General features: G+C 41.5%; 1 protein-coding gene across 1 annotated transcript in view; it reads left to right on the top strand.

Moving 5' to 3' along the window:
* Positions 1-18,615, top strand: part of Ryr2 (ryanodine receptor 2) — a 533,102-nt gene that overhangs the window by 308,389 nt on the left and 206,098 nt on the right. The window contains exons 19-23 of the mRNA XM_060372656.1: positions 837-1,078; positions 5,823-6,015; positions 7,703-7,919; positions 10,075-10,179; positions 15,291-15,394. Coding sequence (XP_060228639.1) covers positions 837-1,078; positions 5,823-6,015; positions 7,703-7,919; positions 10,075-10,179; positions 15,291-15,394 — 861 coding nt within the window. The remainder of the gene's footprint in view (positions 1-836; positions 1,079-5,822; positions 6,016-7,702; positions 7,920-10,074; positions 10,180-15,290; positions 15,395-18,615) is intronic.

Raw genomic sequence — 18,615 nt, 5'->3', positions numbered from 1 at the left:
TAGGGTTCTGGGAATAGAAGCAGGGTCGTCTACAAATGATCTTAAGTGAAATTTGCCAAAAAGTCTTCTGTTCACAGCAAGTAAGGAGCAGATAGCAACAACACTCCTTTGTCCTGTGTTACCATTGACCACATCGTAGTCCATGTGAAACAGCACATGTGCTAGAAAGAGTCACATGTCCTGGATTAGTCACAGCTCTACTTATTACGGGGTCCTGTTGTGTCAAGTATGTCATTTTGTGATCTATATTTGACCAATGAATGATATGAAAATCTCAAAATATCAGTTTAGCATTAGACCCTGGATGACTTGGCTGAGAAGATCAAGGTGAACTGGTCTACCGTCTGCCTGAGTCTCAGTGGTGGTTTTACAATTTTGTAATCTTCTTTAAAACGTAGATGTAGGATGTTGGATCAGTTACTTGCCATGAAAAAAATACATGGCAAATGAAGTGCAGGGAGGGGTTGTTGATTCTGGCTTGTGATTTGTGGGGACCAGTGGGGGAAGGCAGGCAACAGGTGTGTGAGATGGGTAGGCACTTTGCACCTGTTCTCAGGCAGCAAAGAGATGAACCTTGGTGCTTAGCTTCCTTTCTCATCGTCGTTTAGCCGAGGACCCAGGCACGTGGCATGGCACTGCCCACCTCAGTGACCTGAATCTAGAAACATAATCACAGACATGACCAGAAGCTGATCTCCTGTCAAGGAGATCCCAGATCCTGTCAAGTGGACAACATTGACTATCATAGATGTACATTATAGAGAATCAGGAATAACAGTTAAGATAACGAGGAAAGAAGCCAATGGAACTTTTCTTTGTCTTTTTCTGTCTAAAAGCATGAGGCCTAATATTTTCCTGGGTGTCAGCGAGGGATCCGCCCAGTATAAGAAGTGGTACTACGAGCTCATGGTGGACCACACGGAACCCTTTGTGACAGCGGAAGCCACTCACCTGCGTGTGGGCTGGGCTTCCACCGAAGGGTACTCACCATACCCCGGTGGCGGTGAAGAGTGGGGTGGCAATGGTGTTGGTGATGACCTCTTCTCCTATGGGTTCGACGGCCTTCACCTCTGGTCAGGTAGGCACTGTCGCTTTTCCTTAAACAACTTCCAGATGGAGGTCTTGTGACCCTGTTGTGCATGTCACATGTTGTTGTTCAGAACTTCAACACTGAGACAATGAATGCAAGAGTTGTTTTTTGTTTGTTTGTTTTTACTACAAAAAAAAAAAAGAAAAAGAATTGCAATCATGGTACATTTTCAAAGGGCTGTAAAGCTCATGAATATGTGTTTTAAAACAACATTCTAGTGCATGAACAGACCACAAAGATCTCATGTGTTTCTGATTCACTTTAATTGGTGTGTGCAAAGATTTAATGTTCATCGGAGAAATCGTGCAGTACAATGACTAGTTTACATTCCTGTGAGATAGTGTAACAGCAGGAGCCAGTGAAAAGGTAGCTGTACATACCAGTCTATTCATAGCATGGTAGTCCTTGGCTTGATAGGTGTGGAAGATTAAAACTACATGTATAGTCAAGATAAGCTGCCAATTCTCAGAACTGATTTTGATTTACTATTGCAAATGCTATATGTTAAAATTGTGTGTATTTCTTTCTCCAGATCACAAATAAGTATGTTAGTTTACTTCGAAGGTTAGTTCTTGCATAATAATATAGTGTTAATTTTGCAGAGTACTGTTGTTTTCAGAGGCCAGGGTTCACCTGGGTATCACAGGCATGTTCGGTTCACGAGGCTGCTTTTATGACATAGTTATGGGGTGACCTTGACATATCTTACAGTTATTGTGTAGAAGACGCAGAAAATCACCTCAAGTTATAGAAGCTGAACTTGCTCTCTTGGTTGTGAGTGGTGTTTAATAGTGTAGAAGCCTAACACAATCTGGGAAAGGGGGCTTAAAAACTTAAGTGAACTGAATCCAGGAGTTGATGATAATGAGATTACTGAACTCAGGGCACCCTGTAGAGTTATGTCTATGTAATAATAGTTATTGGATCTCCTTAATCCAGGGCCTGTAGTTCAGATGTCATGAGGGAGCCGTGTTTTAGATACCTGATTTAACTCTTGGAGCTTGTGGCCAGGGGTCTCAGAATAGCTTATATTGCCTCCGTCTATGTGTATGATCCAGTCAGGTCAGAGCCATACTGTATTGTTGTTTCCATAGTAATTCCATACTGTACTTCCTTGTTCCCATAGTAATTTTCTGTGGACCCAAGGACAGAAAAAGAACACTTAGCCGAACACAGGGCTAAGTTCTGTTTTATGGTGTATTTGGTCTATGATGCCCTGAACTTCATTATGCTCACTTTTGAGAATTGCTTCACAGGAAATAGGACTCCTGCTGGATGATGAGTGACAATAAGGTGTTTGTCTTGACAATAAGGTGGTTGGGGGCAAAGTTTTCCTCAGGTGACACAGCCTGGAATTGCTTTATTGGGCATTCCACTACTTCTCACCTTACACTCACCTTGCAGCTTTTCCTTTTGACATATTAGAAGAGCTTCGTGCTGCTGCAATGGAAACCTGTGCTTTACGCCTTTATGATAAAGTGCTAAGGTGACAAGTAAGGATAGAGCATCATGAACGTATAAATGTGCCATGGCAAAGATGGCAGGTCACAGAATTCCGTGAGAAAATTATTCTGAAACTCTGTGGTCAAGAGGACTTATTTTTAAACTTTAAAATATTTTCCAGGTGTGAGATATGTGTGTGTGTGTGTGTGTGTGTGTGTGTGTGAGAGAGAGAGAGAGAGAGAGAGAGAGAGAGAGAGAGAGAGAGAGAGAGAGAGAGAGAGAGACGGTCAGGGGACCACCTCTGGTCCAGCCCACAGACTCTGAAGATTTTCATGTTTCATCATAGGGGTGCGGGAATGCATGCTACTATGTCTGTCTTTTACATGGGTTCTGGGGATCTGAACTCGTGTCCTCATTTATGTGCTGTAAGCCTTTGTCAACACTGAGCCATTTCCCTGGCCCCTTGTCCATGATTTAAGGTGTCAAGAAACAATGAGTCATATAGTTTTAGTTAAAAGCTGTGTTTATTCCACTTAGGACCTGATGGCATGCTTTACTAATTGGGGGTTCAGTCAACAAGGACCAACGTAAAGTAGGTGGAATTTGCCTAAGTTCTGCATCCCATTCATATGAATTGAGACAACTTCCGCGGAGTTGCTCTTTTATTTTTCTTCTCTTTAATGGCTGTTGTAGGGTTTAAAGCATCAAGCTGGCAGTTTCTAGGAGAGAACACATGTTTTACCACCAAACATTGTGTAATTAGAGACCCGTATTTCTCAGAACAGGGACTTGGCTCCGAGTCAAGTTTTGAGTGACGTCTTCATTTATTCTCTTACACTCAACTATCTACACCACTGTTATTGAAGCATCCCAGATGAGGACAGAATACAAAACTCTGGGTACTTTAAGAGAATTGAAATAAAAATAAAAAATGTTTGGAGGAGGGCTGTGGAACAATACAGGAAAGATCAGTGTGGATTTATCACCCACGGTTGTGTATCTACCTGTTGTTCGTCCCTGTGGACTAAAGCAGAAACAAGAATGGTGCAATGGAGTAGCATGCAAGGAGAAGCCCTCTCCCTGGAGACGTGATCATGCCGCTTCCACACTGTGTGGGCCATCCAAACCATGGCCTGCAGTTTCCTCACACACTCTCCGTCTTATCTGGCTCCTATAGGCTTTCTAGAGCAGAGGACACGGATGACCCTTAGGTTTTCATTAGCTTCCCCACAGCAATGTCAATCAAACTGAACAATATTTTGGATTGTAGTAAGTGTGTAATTTTAGTATCATGGCTAAAATAGAAACGTTCTTATTAACTGTGGATCTCGACACTATCAAGGAGATCAGCATTTTCTCGGGGGCTGCTTTGCTGTCGTGTTTTTGTCTCTTCTTCCTTTTGAGGCTGCTTTTATAATATTCAGGGTGTTCTGGAAGATGTACCTAATAATGACCCTGATAAGATCCAAACAGTGTCTACATTTTCGAAAGCAGAAACTGTCTATCACGGGTGTTTGAAATGTGCTCTTGCTTAGAACTCCTGGTATGCTAGGCATAAAATGTGTGTGTGTGTGTGTGTGTGTGTGTGTGTGTGTGTGTCTGTGTCTGTGTCTGTGTGTCTGTGTTTATGCAAAGCCTAGAGGATGGAGAGATGGCTAAGTTGGTAAAGGCACTTGCTGTTGTCCTGAAGACCTGAGTTCAATCCCCTAGACACACATGATAGAAGGGGAGAACAGATGTGCACAGTTGTCCTCTAAACTCTAGCACACTATGGCACATATGTGTACCTGAGCGCATGCATGTATATGCTCCGGTCTAACTCACTGATCTGTCACTGTGAAGAGACACCAAGTCCACGACAACTCTCATAACATAAAGCGTTTAACTGGGGACTTGCTTACAGTCTCAGAGGTTTAGTCACTTATCCTTGTGGCAGGAAGCAGAGCAGCAGACATAGCAGGCATGTGCTAGAAAAGCCATTGAGAGCTACATTCTAATCTGCAGTCAGAGACACTGGGCTTGGGGTAGGCTTTTGAAACCTCAAAGGTCAGCCCTAGTGACACACTTCCTCCAACAAGGCCACACCTCCTAATCCTTTTTAAATAGTGCCATTCCCTGATGACTAAACATTCAAATATATGAGCCTATGGAGGTCATTTTTTAATTCAAATCACATAATGTCCATAAACATATTAAGTAGATGTAATAAAAATTTAAAGCAAATCATGAATCATGAAGTCTGTCTTTATCCTTGCTCTAATTGTGTGTATGTTTGTGCCTGTCAGCCTATGTTTTGAGGAGACCAATTTCTTCCTTTTGTTGTAGTATGCTGTGTGTAGGGGATGCCCATTGGGACTAATTAGCTGAGGACTTGTGATGTCATCAAGAATGGACTGTTATCATTGGTTATCCAAGGGAAAGTATAACATTTGTCAAATAACATCATGCCTCTGTATCTTGCTGTACCTAAGAAGCCAAACAATACCATGTGTAAAATAAGTTTCATTATAAAATGAAAGCAAAATGGCCTTTAATTCTCTCACAACAAGCAATATGCTGCAAGAACAGTGACAGTCTCTTCTTTCACTATCCTGAATGTACTTTGGGTTTATGAAATAGAGAGGGTATGTAAGAGAAAGGACATCACTCATCTGATTTTCTAGATATCCTCTGGCATCATTATAATGTTTTTTTCTGAGATTATTTCTGCATCAAATAGCATCCATATACATGCAGAAATTTCTAGACATGACAAGGCCCATTTTTCCAGTCAAGCTCTCTAGCTCCTGAAAAAAAATAAAATGTTTGCTTTCTTTTTGACTAAGAGTTTATAGTACATGATATTTCTTTTGGAAACTCACAGTCCATGTATTAGTCACATCTTGTAACATCGAAAAGATCCTTGTAAAAAAAATCATTGAGGAAGCACTCCTTTGCTTTACTGTTCCTGGTAATACAGTCCATCATGGTGGGGAAAGCGTGATGGCAGGAACAGGAAGCAGCTGTGTGCACAGCCAGGAAGTAACAAGTACCATTGTAGTGTCAGGTCTCTTTCTATTTTTTATGTAGTTTGAGATTGCAGCCCATGGTATAATACCATCCACCTTTAAGGTCTAGATAAACCCAGAAGCTGGTCACTTTTGTGGTTCTGAGTCCTGCACAGTTGACAGTGGACATTAACCTCCATGGTGTGTGCTCTTCCCTTGCGCTTTGCCCCATCACGCTCACTCTGACTGGGAGGCTGATTCTCTGGGTTAAACCTCATCTTACCTACCGCTTCCCCTAACAGGTTGTATAGCTCGAACTGTGAGCTCACCTAACCAGCACCTGCTGAGAACTGACGATGTCATCAGCTGCTGTTTGGATCTAAGTGCACCGAGCATCTCGTTCCGCATCAACGGACAGCCCGTGCAAGGAATGTTCGAGAACTTCAACGTCGATGGCCTGTTCTTTCCTGTTGTTAGCTTCTCTGCCGGGATAAAGTTAGTACCTCTCTGCCGCTTGGTTTGTCTCCATTCTCATTTCTCATGCTTTTCACAGAGGGCTCTCCCCTGCTTCACTAGCCTGAGTACTTCCCTCTGAGATGTCTGTTTCCTCATGTATTGCCTGTTCCTTGAAGGAAGAGGTGAGGTCCACCCTTGAACCCCATGCTTTGCCAACCTGTTCATTGCCCTGTGGAACACTTTAGGGCTCCCCTGCTTTCAGTGTCCTGAAATTTCACATCCATTTCTGAACTTTACTCTGGTATTCTACAAAGGGGCATGGTTCAAATTACTACAAAGAATATTTTAAACCACGATGGCCTGTCATAGTAACTGTCCTTGTTGTCACCTGCTAGTATATTTGTGTGTCTCCATAATGGGAGAAACTCTCTTATTCCTCCCAACTGTCTTTTTACTTTGGTTGTTCTTTTAGTTTCAATAATTTCCCAGGGATATTTCTATTATAAGGCACCATATCAAAGAACAGTGATCCAGAGACATTAGCTATTCATGCAGACATGGGCATTTCTGGTTAATTTATACAAATTATGTTTCTTTCTCTAAGTTTGTGGATATTTAAGTTTTGCATTATTTTTATATTTTTACTACTTTCTTTTGGAGGCACAGAAATGAAACAACTCAAAAATTAATTACAAGGAGTTAAAAATGTTAATTGTTGTTTTGTAAGCTGAACACCTATATCAGTACTGTCATGTCACTGTTTCAAAGCTCCTTCAATAAAACTCACCTTATATTTAATTGAGTGTAACGTGCATACAATCTTAGTGAGTACTTTGCTGTTAAAACTGACAAAATATTGGAACTATGGCCACCTACTTTCTCTAGCAAAGAGAGCAAGGAGACTTCTTTAAGGAATTTCTTTAGGAAATTAGATTCAGGCCAGTGGCTACTTTTTTCTAGTAACTCATCTGGATCCTGTCATGTTAAGTACACAGTTAGGTTTCATCCTCACTGTGTCTGATTAGTCCTTGGGTACCTTGGGACATTGAGGTGTTGAAAATGTGTTCTTCTTCCGTGGAAATATGATAATGCACCTTGCATCATGAAACTTTTCTTTCAAGTTCATCAAGTGGTAGGTCATCACTGACCTGTGAATATATTTGAGCTGAGTTTTCTTCTTTGGTCTTTTTGATGCTCTTTTGCTTAGCCTTGTAGGGGGAGAGGCTCTTAGATTCCTAGGTGATAAGACTATTGTGATATTGTATTAGTTACTTTCCTGGTACTTTGATGAGATACCATGACCAGAAGTGATGATGTGTTTATTTTGGCTTATAGTTCCAAAGGGTTAGAGTTCATAATGGCAGGGAAAGTATGACATGGCAGCTGGAGTAGAAGCTGGGTGGTCTGTCACATTTCCATCCTCTACAGGAAGCAGAGCCAGAGCAAGAGGAGGGGTGAGGCTACCAACCCTGAAAACTCACCCCTTGTGATGTATTTCCTCCACCAAGGCTGCACTTCCTAAGGGTTCTAAAGCCTTCCCCCCCCCAAACAGCGCCACCTGCTGGGGACCATGTCTTCAGATACATTTTTCATTTAAGCCATTCTTGGGAAGTGTGTGGCTCATGATAAAGTTAGTTTTGTATTAATAAATTCCCCTAATGTTTTCAGTTAGAAAGCTCTTATGTATATCAAAGATTTGGTTGACTCAAACTTGCTTCCTTTTTAGGGTTCGCTTTTTGCTTGGGGGGCGACATGGAGAATTCAAGTTCCTCCCTCCACCTGGCTATGCAGCCTGCTATGAAGCTGTTCTGCCCAAAGAGAAATTGAAAGTGGAACACAGTAGAGAATATAAGCAAGAGCGGACATACACACGAGACCTGCTGGGGCCCACAGTGTCCCTGACCCAAGCTGCCTTCACACCTGTTCCTGTGGACACCAGCCAGGTACAGAAAGGGACCCTGATAGCTGTTGATATGCAATGGTTCTCAAGCTTGAATTGCAGCCCACAACAATCAACTCTTTAGCCGTTCAACTAGCAAAATAAACTCATAAACTAGTACTCCCCTTTCTGCTCTCCATTCATCTATTTTCTATTCTGTGTTTTGGCTTTTTGTAAAGTAGAGTTTCAACCTACTGATCTGCTTTCATAATGCTCCAATGTATCACAATGTGAGGTTGTTTTCTTCCTCTTTCTTTCTTTCTTTCTTCCTTCCTTCCTTCCTTCCTTCCTTCCTTCCTTCCTTCCTTCCTTCCTTCTTTCCTTTCTCTCTCTCTCTCTCTCTCTCTCTCTCTCTCTCCTTTTCTTTTTTTCAGTCTGTGTTCTGGATTGTTTTGAAAGTTTTATTACAGCCATTAATATTGGGGCTGGAGATGTGACTCAGCAGGTAAAGGCACTTGCCACTATGGATGACCTGATCTCAGTCCTTGGTATCCACATACTGAAGGAAAGAACTGATTCCTTCAAATTGTTCTCTGACCTCCACATGCGTGTCTGAATACACACATGTGCACACATAAGAGAGAGAAAAATAAGTAAGAAAGAAATTAAAACTAATTTATATCCCTTAGTTTCTAAATGCATATTATACTTTTAAAAACTAGGTATAGCAACAAGACGGAGTTAGTTGCAAAATTATATAAGTGACTTTAAGATGTAATGAGGTAAGGTGACTTAATATCTGAAGTAATGTATTACACATGAACCAATACCACATGACATTCTAATTTTGGAGCAGATGTGTTTATTTTTTTAGTGCAGGTGCAGAGTTTTAAGTATTCTTCCATATAGGTACAGTTATAGTGTGGAAGATATTTAAATGACTTTTATTTGGGGTTGAGATTGAGATCATGGCTCAGGGTGAACAAACCTTACTCTGGGAACAATAGGTACCTTGCCAGTTAGGATGCATGGAACGTTTGGTCTAAGGGATTATCCATTACACCACAAATAAACAAGTAAGCGCTGTGACTTTGGTTCATTCAGGTAGTTTGTTAGTTTGGAACAAGGAAGGCATTTCTAGAATCTAAAGTTGACTTAGCATCAGGTCTCAGAAACTTCATTTAGTCATCATCTCCTCATTTGGTCAACTACCTTGGTCTTCACCAAGAAACCCTTAAACACTTTCTCCTTCTAATAGGAAAGTGTAAAGCTTGGCTTGCCCAGCTCCTTGAGCATACGTTGGGGAAAACACTGAAAGGGGCACAGTAGAGGTCGTGGTAGTCGCTGTTGTTAGATGCTCAGGTTAATGGAGCCAGTGAGTTATCTGCAGCCTCCTGACTCGCCCTGCACTTGGGCCCATGTACACTGGCCAGGTGTCCTTAAGAATGCTGGGATGCTTCCTCTTCATGACTGGTGTGCACTTTGGTATCGGTCCATATCTACTCAGCACCTCTCAGTTGTCACCACAGGCATGCCTGGAATAATCTTTCTGGAATAAGCACCCCGACACCAGTGAGAGTGTAAGAGAGGAGAAGTCATCAGTGGAATGAAGCCAGGACAGCTCATGAAAGGCTTCGAGGCTGGGTCTAGCTTGTATTTTCATTTTATGCTCTAAAATCGCAAGGTGTGAGATTTTACAGAAGCCTGCGTGGCAGACAGCAGGTTGTTAATGGCAACGATCCATTGTTTTAGCTATTTCTCCAGGTCACTCTGTTCCAGATAGCAAGTGAAATCATGCTTGGCCAATGTTTTGCTGGCAGTACTAGCAATGCTTTGAGTAAATCACTAAACAAATCAAGGGATCAGTCAGTACCCAATGACTGTTCTTTTCTACCTTATTATACTTTACTCTGTTCTTTTTGTCCATTCATTTTCTTCCAATCCTAAGTGTACACACACACAAATACATACACACAAACACAGACACCTAAACGCACACAAATGCATATACACATATACACATAAATACACACACACACAAATACAAACATACACCGACGTTTGTCTAATAAATACCATGAAATGTTTGGTTTAGAAACTGATTTCTTTTTGTATCTTAATTGTCTGTCAGGCATTTCTTTTGGTTCTTGGTAAGGCTTGTAGGCATGATTCCTTTCCACATTTGTTTCTGATGAGTATTTTCTCTTCCTTTCTTCTAGATTGTGTTGCCTCCTCACCTGGAGAGGATAAGAGAAAGATTGGCAGAGAATATCCACGAGCTCTGGGTTATGAATAAAATTGAACTTGGCTGGCAGTATGGTCCGGTATATGATTTTGAAATTTATTCTCAGATTCTGTTCATATATCACTTGGAAAGATAACATTTTCTCATTCAGCCTGCTGTGGTGGGACATGAATCAATAGAATTGGTTTTTATTTTGAGGCTTCTTAGTCCTGCAAGTCTTTTTAAAAGCCAAAGGGAATGGCAGTATTGGCAGACTCTCTGACTCGAAAGTTACTCGTGTATGGACTGAAAGTTTTGCTTTGAAAATCAAGTTAAATATAAATAACGAGCCTTTATTTCCCAGCTAGAAAACGGCAAAAACAAAAATCAAAATAAATAAGTCACTTTGTTTTGTCTCTGATGTTCTCTTCACGTCCCAGAATGTGTAGCAGCAGAGACCTGTGGGTAGATGCTCACATTTGGCTCCATGATCTGAGGATAATATGGCCAATAATAGTCGTATATGTTTCCAAATACTTTATTTACTGAGGGTTTGACTTTACAATGTGTCAGCAAAGCTTTGCTTAACCTAAGCATATGCCTCTCTGTGGACATTTCAGTTTGTGGTAAAGGTATTTTAACAGGAGCTTGGTGATGCTGTGCTTTTAGGATACTACAATACTGAGCATCCTGAAGACTGATGTGTTCTCTCATGATTGACTCAGTCTGGAAATTAGTACACGTCACACATGGCACACATGGCACATTGATCTCCAAATGGAGTATAGGATTAGTGTTGGTAGTCATGCTAACTGTTCATACGTATGTAGTGTTTTGTCCTTTGACATGAGCTCTCATGTGAAGACTCTCAGCTTGGACTGTCGTTACAGAGCACTGGATTCTGATCATTATTTTAGTTTCCCTAGTGGGAACCATGTGGAAAATTTTGATAGAGTTGTCTTGGCAGAAGTTGCATAGTTAATACGGAACACCTCAGTAACTTGGGAGCACATTTTCTGCCTTCCACTTTAGAGAATTTTTCCATTCCTTTTTCTTTTTTGCTTTTTGAGATTAGAATAATACATATATATTCCCTAGTATAACCTGTACAGTCTGTATAATGTTACTTGAGCGTTTGTTTTCAAGGCTGACTATTTGTCCAGATCTCAGTGTTCCTCAGTTGCCTGTAGTTCTTTGGGTAATGTTACATCCTAATGGGCTTTTCCCTACCCACTTTGGCATGTCTATTGGTATTTGCCTTGTTCAACTCATGTTTGAACAGTCACGATGGTAGTGGCTTCTGAGATTACTAAGAGATACAAACTCATATCAAACTCCCTGATCTTCTGGTTCTTACAACCTTTCTGTCTCTTACTCTGCAATGTTTCCTGAGCTTTAGATACAAGCATGTTTTGTAGATGTGTCCATTGGGGCTGGGCTCCACAACTCTGCATTTTGTTTGATTGTGGTTTTCTGTATCGGTCTCCATCTGTTGCAAAGAAAAGTGTCCTTGATGAAGGGTAAAGACTACAGTTATCTCTGGGTACAAAGACAAATATTTAGATTACTGTTAGGGATTGTGCTGGTTTAGTATATTAGTGGCTGTAGGTTCTCTTTCCATATCTATGACTTTACCAGCACTGAGAAGTTAGCTAAGGCATGGTTTTGCTCTTATTGGACAGACCTTAAATCTAATCACAGAGCTGCTAGTTACTACCAGTGTATTAGTGCGACTACTGTACCCTTGGGTTTATCATGCAATGCTGGTTGTCGATTTAGTTCATAGGTGTGATAGCTGAGTAGGTTTGTTGGTGACCACCCTACTTGGAGAGCTTGTGTGATGCCTTCTGGTAGCATGAAAGGTAGTCCTGGAGGAGGGGACATTCAGGTCAGTTCCAGCTCAGAGGTCTCTGGGCCTTGTTTCTGAAGTGCATGGTGTCTTCAGCAGTGGGCTTACTTTCTATCTCTGGGGGTCAAGCAAGGACAAGAGCAAAAGGCTGGATGTTTGGGGACACTCTTGGACAGTCCTGTATCATGCTGGGCTAGCTTAGTTGGCAAAACACGAGATTCAGTTTTTCACTGTATAACTTCTGGAATTCAGTCCCAAATAAAGATCCCCTCCTCCACTAAAAATAATGCTCAGACATTGCTCCAGCTGGCAAAGACTGGATACCTTCCTTTGGGTGTCATTCTTTGGCTTTTTTGTTCTTTGCATGTTCTTTGTTTTTGTGAGGTTATAGGAATTCACTTTGTGGCCTAAGCTGGCACTGAATCCCATGCCCATCTTCCTGCCTCAACCTCCCATTTGCTGAGCTTACGAATGTGAGTCACCCAGCTTGCTTGGCTTCACTGACACTTAAAATCCAGGGAGGTAGATACGTGCTAATTATAAGATTGGCTAAAGTCACCAGGCAGAGAGGTTGTCAGCATGTCAGCTGCCAGAGGAATCGTAGACAAAAGTCACCAAAGGTGAGACAAGAATGGTTATAGGCTTAGAAGATTAAAAAGGAGTTTGTGCAAAAGACAAAAGAAATTCCCATAGAGTAGCAGCCATTTACTGTGCCTGTGCTTGGATATGATGGTTTGTTACAAGGTCATAAGATGACCCCAGACATACATTTTCCAGAGGTCTCAGTTGTGTGTTTCAGTTAACAACAGAATGCAATAATTCTCATTACACTTTGGTCAAATCTAGTTCCATAGGCTCTTTATGGTCCATGCAAAGCCCTCATAGTTTCCAGGTATTTAAGGGAACAATGTGTTCTCCCACTAAGGTGTATGCCCCATCCCTGTCATACCCCCATCCACTTTTTACTTTCTCGGTCTCACTAAGTTGACCAGGCTCAACTTGAATTCACTCTGTAGACCAGGCTGACCTTGAACTTGAAATCTCCGCGCCTTAGCCTCCTGAGTAGCTGAGATGACAGCCATGAACCACTAGGTATGATTCTGTCTGGCTTTTAGGAACTTTGTGTTTAGTTGAGTGATAGACATACAAACAACCTCAAGGTGAAAATGGAATATGTAGGGTTTTGGTTTTTTTTAAGAAATCAAAGAAAGCTTTCAGGTGAGCACAAATATTAGAGGCATCCCGAGATCAGGGTTGTGGTCTAGACAGAGATTCAGCATGCATCAAAGAAGAAAGAAGAAGAAATGGGACATTTCCAGTGACCTGCTAGTGGCCCAGTGAAGTCATAAGATAGAGCGCCAAGGGGCCATGGTACAGAGGAAGAAAGATAAGTCTGGCCATGCAAACATAAGAGCTTTGGGCTTTGGGGGACTAAAGTAGTGAGAGGTGGCAAGCTTTTGTCCATACACTGGGGCCCAGAGAACCCTGATAGTATAAAAGACATGAGGATAATGTGGTAGAGGCAGAGAGAGTAAAACAGGTATTGGAGAAGAGTTGGGTTTCTAATCCTTGGGTGCCTAGAAGTACGGGTGGTGAGACATTACGGGGGTGATTTTAAAGTCCAGAATAGGATATGGTAAGAGAGGGAAGGGATAAGGTGGGGTTCTGGTTCATTCTGTTTACCTTGAAAGCATGGGGGTACTGGCTCTTCCCAGGCATAGGGTAGAGAAGTAGATGGAGATGACATAAACAGGGGGTTATGTCCAGGCTCATTTATTTTTGCTTTCATGTTTAAAATTTAGGACTCAAAAACTGGAGTCTTCAGTTTAATTTTGTAACTCTGCTTCATTTGTAATTCGTATTCATTTCTAATGGTACAGAGAAAGAAAGGAATAAAGTCATGATTTCTGATTTAGCTCTAAAGGAAAAAAAATACTCATGTTTACACACTTTTTCAATGGTATATATGGAGCATGGTTATAATTCCCATGGAGTAATTCATTCCCTCACAGTTCATGGCTGTCATCAGGGTTCCACCATGGCAGGGGTATCTATGTAATTTAGGTCTTTACAAAGATTACAAAAATTTAATTACTAAGCCAAGATATCTACATTCGTAATCTAGAATGTAGAGTGACTGCTAACGCACTTGGCTCTTACTGTTGGATTTTACATTCGTGGGTTCAGTCACATGTAAGTTTTAAAAGAACAAAACTCAGAAAACAATTTCCATCAGAAACCAACATGGATGGGCTTCTTTTTCTTGTCATTGTTCTTAAGCAAGATTGCATGACAACTATTGGCCCAACACTTTCAGTTCTTCGGGTGTTGGAAGTCATTTAGACTTGTGTATTTCACGGGAGGCATTTCATGGTTTCTGCGTGCAGACATGGCCCTCTTAGAGAAGGGACTTGAGCATCCGTCAGTTATTTTGGATCTACGTTATAGCAAGATTGATAAAGTCCTGCACACAGACCCCAGTGGACACCAAGGAACACTGGCAAGAGTTACTGTGAAGAAAGTATTGTGTTCTTCAATCTGTTAAGGTCACGGGTTCATTTGTGATCTCAGAAGGTGATTATGAAGGCTTGGATGAGCAACCAAACTACCTTGGAGTTTATATGTGTGTCAGTCATGTTGCTTCTTCATGTCCCTGAGTAAATTAATCTTAGATGGAAAAAGTACTAAGTAAGTACTAAGTGAGTACTAAGTAAAGCTAAAGTCACTAAATGAGTGTAGAATTCATTTCTGTTATTGCTATGTGTCAGGGGCATGGATATTATCCAAGGGCTAGAATACATGCAATAGACAATAAATCAAGTAAAGATCTAGTCTTCTGGGCATGAGGGTTGCAGGCCTGCAATCCCAGCAAGAAAACTATGACAGAAGGATCCTGAGTTTGAGATCAGTTGGGGCTACTAAGTAAACCCCTCCCTCCCAAATGATCTAATCTATTACCAAATAATACTATTTTGTAATATTATGTAATAACTTTAATTGTATCATATACAATGTAAATAAATTGACAGTGGGGCTAGTGGGCAGACTACAACATTAAGAATGCAATGGGGTAAACCTCGTGAGCAAAAGGAGATTTGAGCAGGTTCTGGAAGGAATCAGTGAGCATGCTTATAGGTCTTATGAGCCAGCATGGCAGAAGCATGTGGGAGCGGAGAACTATGCCATGCCAACAGGAAGAGGGTAGGGAGTGCAGACAATGACAGCCTCTGCAAGTAGACATTTGAAGATTCTAGAAGCCTCCCAGGGCCAGCTGTCAGGGAGTTCCACCATCCCATTTTTTTTGCACACAGCTATGTTTCACACTGGGAGCTCCTCTATGCTGACTTCCCATCCTGTTTCAGGTTAGAGATGACAACAAGAGACAGCACCCATGTCTGGTGGAGTTCTGCAAGCTGCCGGAACAGGAACGCAACTACAATTTGCAGATGTCATTAGAAACCCTCAAGTGAGTGCCTTCATATTTTATGAAGTTCAGGTTGCCAGGCATTGACACAATCCACTTTAACTCTGCTTGGAAGCTATTTCTGCCGATAGAAAGTTCCATGAGGTGTAGGTGGATTGGATCAATATTTGTTGAAAACTTTGACTTTGAGTTGGTTTTGTTCCTTTGCTGGTATACATGTCTCTGGAGTTGTTTGATGGTTGAATCTTTCCTATCTATCTATCTATCTATCTATCTATCTATCTATCTATCTATCCATCCATCCATCCATCCATCCATCCATCCATCCATCCATCCATCTATCTATCTATCTATCTATCTATCTATCTATCTATCTTTATCTATCATTCTGTCTAACCTCTATCTATCATCTATCTACCTAGCTGTCTGTCTATATCTATCTATCTATCTATCTATCTATCTATCTATCTATCTATCTATCTATCTATCTATCTATCTTCATCATCATCTATTTTCAGTGTTCCTAAAAGGGCAAGTCTTGGTAGGGTAGAGGTGTTCTCTTCTTCTGTGGGATTGACATGTATCATCAGAAGCTCTATTCCTAGTCTTTCTCAGAGAGTCAAGCACTGTGCTCATCAGCTGTGGCATCCTGCCTGGGTCTGCAGCATGAGCTGGACCCATGGGCCTAACTTCAGAACCACTTGGCATTCTTCCCCGGGTCCACAGTCTCGGCAGGCAGCTAGGATCTATGAAAGTCCACACAGGCCTGTGCGTCGTAACCTGGGTCAGATCTGGTCCCACCTGCCTCCACAGTTTCTACTGAAGCCTCTGCAAAATGTGATGGACCTCTTGGTTTATAAATCCTTGCTATAGATCAATATTTCCCAAAGAGAAGCCTATGATTGCTTAAGGGAATTAAAGAATACAAGAGTTCTAGAATCTAACAGCACTGCTTGGAGTGTGTACCAGGTATTGGGCTGGTCAAAAACTTTTACTGGTCTGTGCTGATTTCAGATATGAAAATTAAGTGCTTAGAAATATTAGATAAATATTAGAAAAGAGAAATTTCCATAAATGTGATAAGTTAAAAATATAGGCACCTATATTATATACCTTGATTTAAATGTTTTAATTTTACATAATTGTTTTATTATTTATTATTATTTACATAATTGTTTTATTATTTATTATTATTTATTTATCAGAGCATCTGGCTGACAAAATAGTGAAGAGAAAATTAACCCTTCACCACAGTTATCTTAAAGAGCACTGACTTAATGTATTTGGAAGAGCTACTTATCAGAGTGAACTTGATACTCATTTTGGATGATGGGCCCTGCATGTACCTGGGGACTGTCAGTCTCTAAATGTGGGTAGGGTCAAGTTATGCTGTTTCCTAAGTTATGTAACAACAGCGCTCTCTGTTGGGGGCATAATGGGAGACAGGCTACTAGTGCAGGAAAGTTTGAGAATAACTACTGTCAGCTAATTTATGCCATCTCCAAAGGGAGCTAGACATGATGCGGATACTGTACAAGTGTGTGTGTGTGTGTGTGTGTGTGTGTGCCTGAGTGTGTGTGGCTGAATGTGTGCACACACTCACACACTTACATTCACAAGTGGAGTGTGACACCAGTGTCTCCCTATAGTGTCTGCCACCTTATTTCTTAGACAGAGCCTCTCTCTGAACCTGGAGCTCAGCGGTTTGAATAGATGGCTGGCTAGCAAGCCCCAGGGCTCCTTGCCCTTCTCTGTCTAATGAGGGCCGGGTTCACAGACATGTACTGCCACACAGGCCTCTTCAAATGTGCGTTCCAAGTATCCAGTTGAAGTTCTCATGCGTGCAAAGCAAGCACCTGACTCAGCCATCTCTCCTGTGAATAAATAGTGTGGCTGGGCAGAGTAAATAAAGGAATATGTTTTCAGATTTTATTTTAAAATATTAATTTTTTTTGAAAATCCTATAACTTTTATTATCTGTAGTATGTGTGTATGTGTGTGTGTGTGTCTTAGCGTGTGTGTGAGTACATACCTGTGGAGGCTAGAGGAGGCATCAGATTCCCTGGAGATGGAGTTACAGGTAGTAGTGAGAGGCCTGACATGGCCTTGGGAACTAAATTTGTGTCCTCTAGAAGAGCAGCAAGTGTTCTTAACTGCTGAGCCATCCCTCCAGCCCCTACAACCCCCTGTCACCACCATATCCATCTTTAGTGTTTTATAAAAATGGTTTTCATCACATTAGTTCCTTATATTGATGTGCTTCTATATTTGCCCCCTTTCTTTGCTTCCTGTTTGTTAAGAGCAAGGAGTAACTCACACTGAAGCTACTTTACCACAGACGCAGAGGATAAAACCTGATGACATTTCTGATGCTGGGCTAGGGATTCGGGGCACGCCGCATTTTGCAGAGACAGCTTAATGTCATGGAAATAAACACATTAAGAGTGAGCTTAGCCTCTGCTGGACCCTCCTAGAAGGTCACAATAGGCCAATGAAGAACCTACTGAAGGCAGCCGGTGATCGGGTTGGGCCAAGGAATGTGTTCTGTATCACCATGACCAGCTTTGACAGTCTGCAGCTCTGTCCTTCCTTTGTAGTCATGGCATAACATTCATACATTTCATTCCATAATTCATAGTGGCTTGTTTTTTCCCCATGTTTTACAAGTTAAATTTGCAGTGCATTCCTTGTCACTCTAACAATTGACAGCTAGGCCATCTGAGTGTAGAAATGGACAAATTTGCATGGAGTGCGCTAAACCTTTGACTGCTGTGTATGATCTGATCTCCCTTCTAACAGCCCCTGCTGGCTGGTGTGATGAATCGGTAGACGCCGTGTGTAGTGTTTTGCCCTGAAGGGAATGCTAACGATTCTGCTCATGAGTTTATTCTGAACGTTTCCTTATTGCTCCTCTCAGCTAACTAGTGTTCATGTACATGGTTTTAGGGTTCACTGATTTTACCTGCTTCTTTAAAAGTCAGATTAGAGGGGAGAAAGCTTGCTGTTCCTATGCACATTTTCACTGTCAGGCATAACAAGTTCTTGAAATACATGTGGGAATGAGAGCACATGCACACAGATAGGAGGATGACAGGGAGAGAAACTTGTCCAAGACAGACATACTTATAAATATATATGTGCATGGAGAGGGAGTGGGGCAGGAGGCAGAAAAAGATAGGTGTGCATATGCGAAGAGACAGACAAGACAGATAGACCAGTCAAACTCTCCTTACACACAAAGAGGCAGATGGACAGAGACACAG

The sequence above is a fragment of the Meriones unguiculatus genome, chromosome 19 (genome assembly GCF_030254825.1).
Source record: "Meriones unguiculatus strain TT.TT164.6M chromosome 19, Bangor_MerUng_6.1, whole genome shotgun sequence".
Classification (NCBI taxonomy): domain Eukaryota; kingdom Metazoa; phylum Chordata; class Mammalia; order Rodentia; family Muridae; genus Meriones; species Meriones unguiculatus.
Note: the sequence above shows the minus strand (reverse complement) of the source record. Positions and strands in the feature narration are given on the sequence as shown.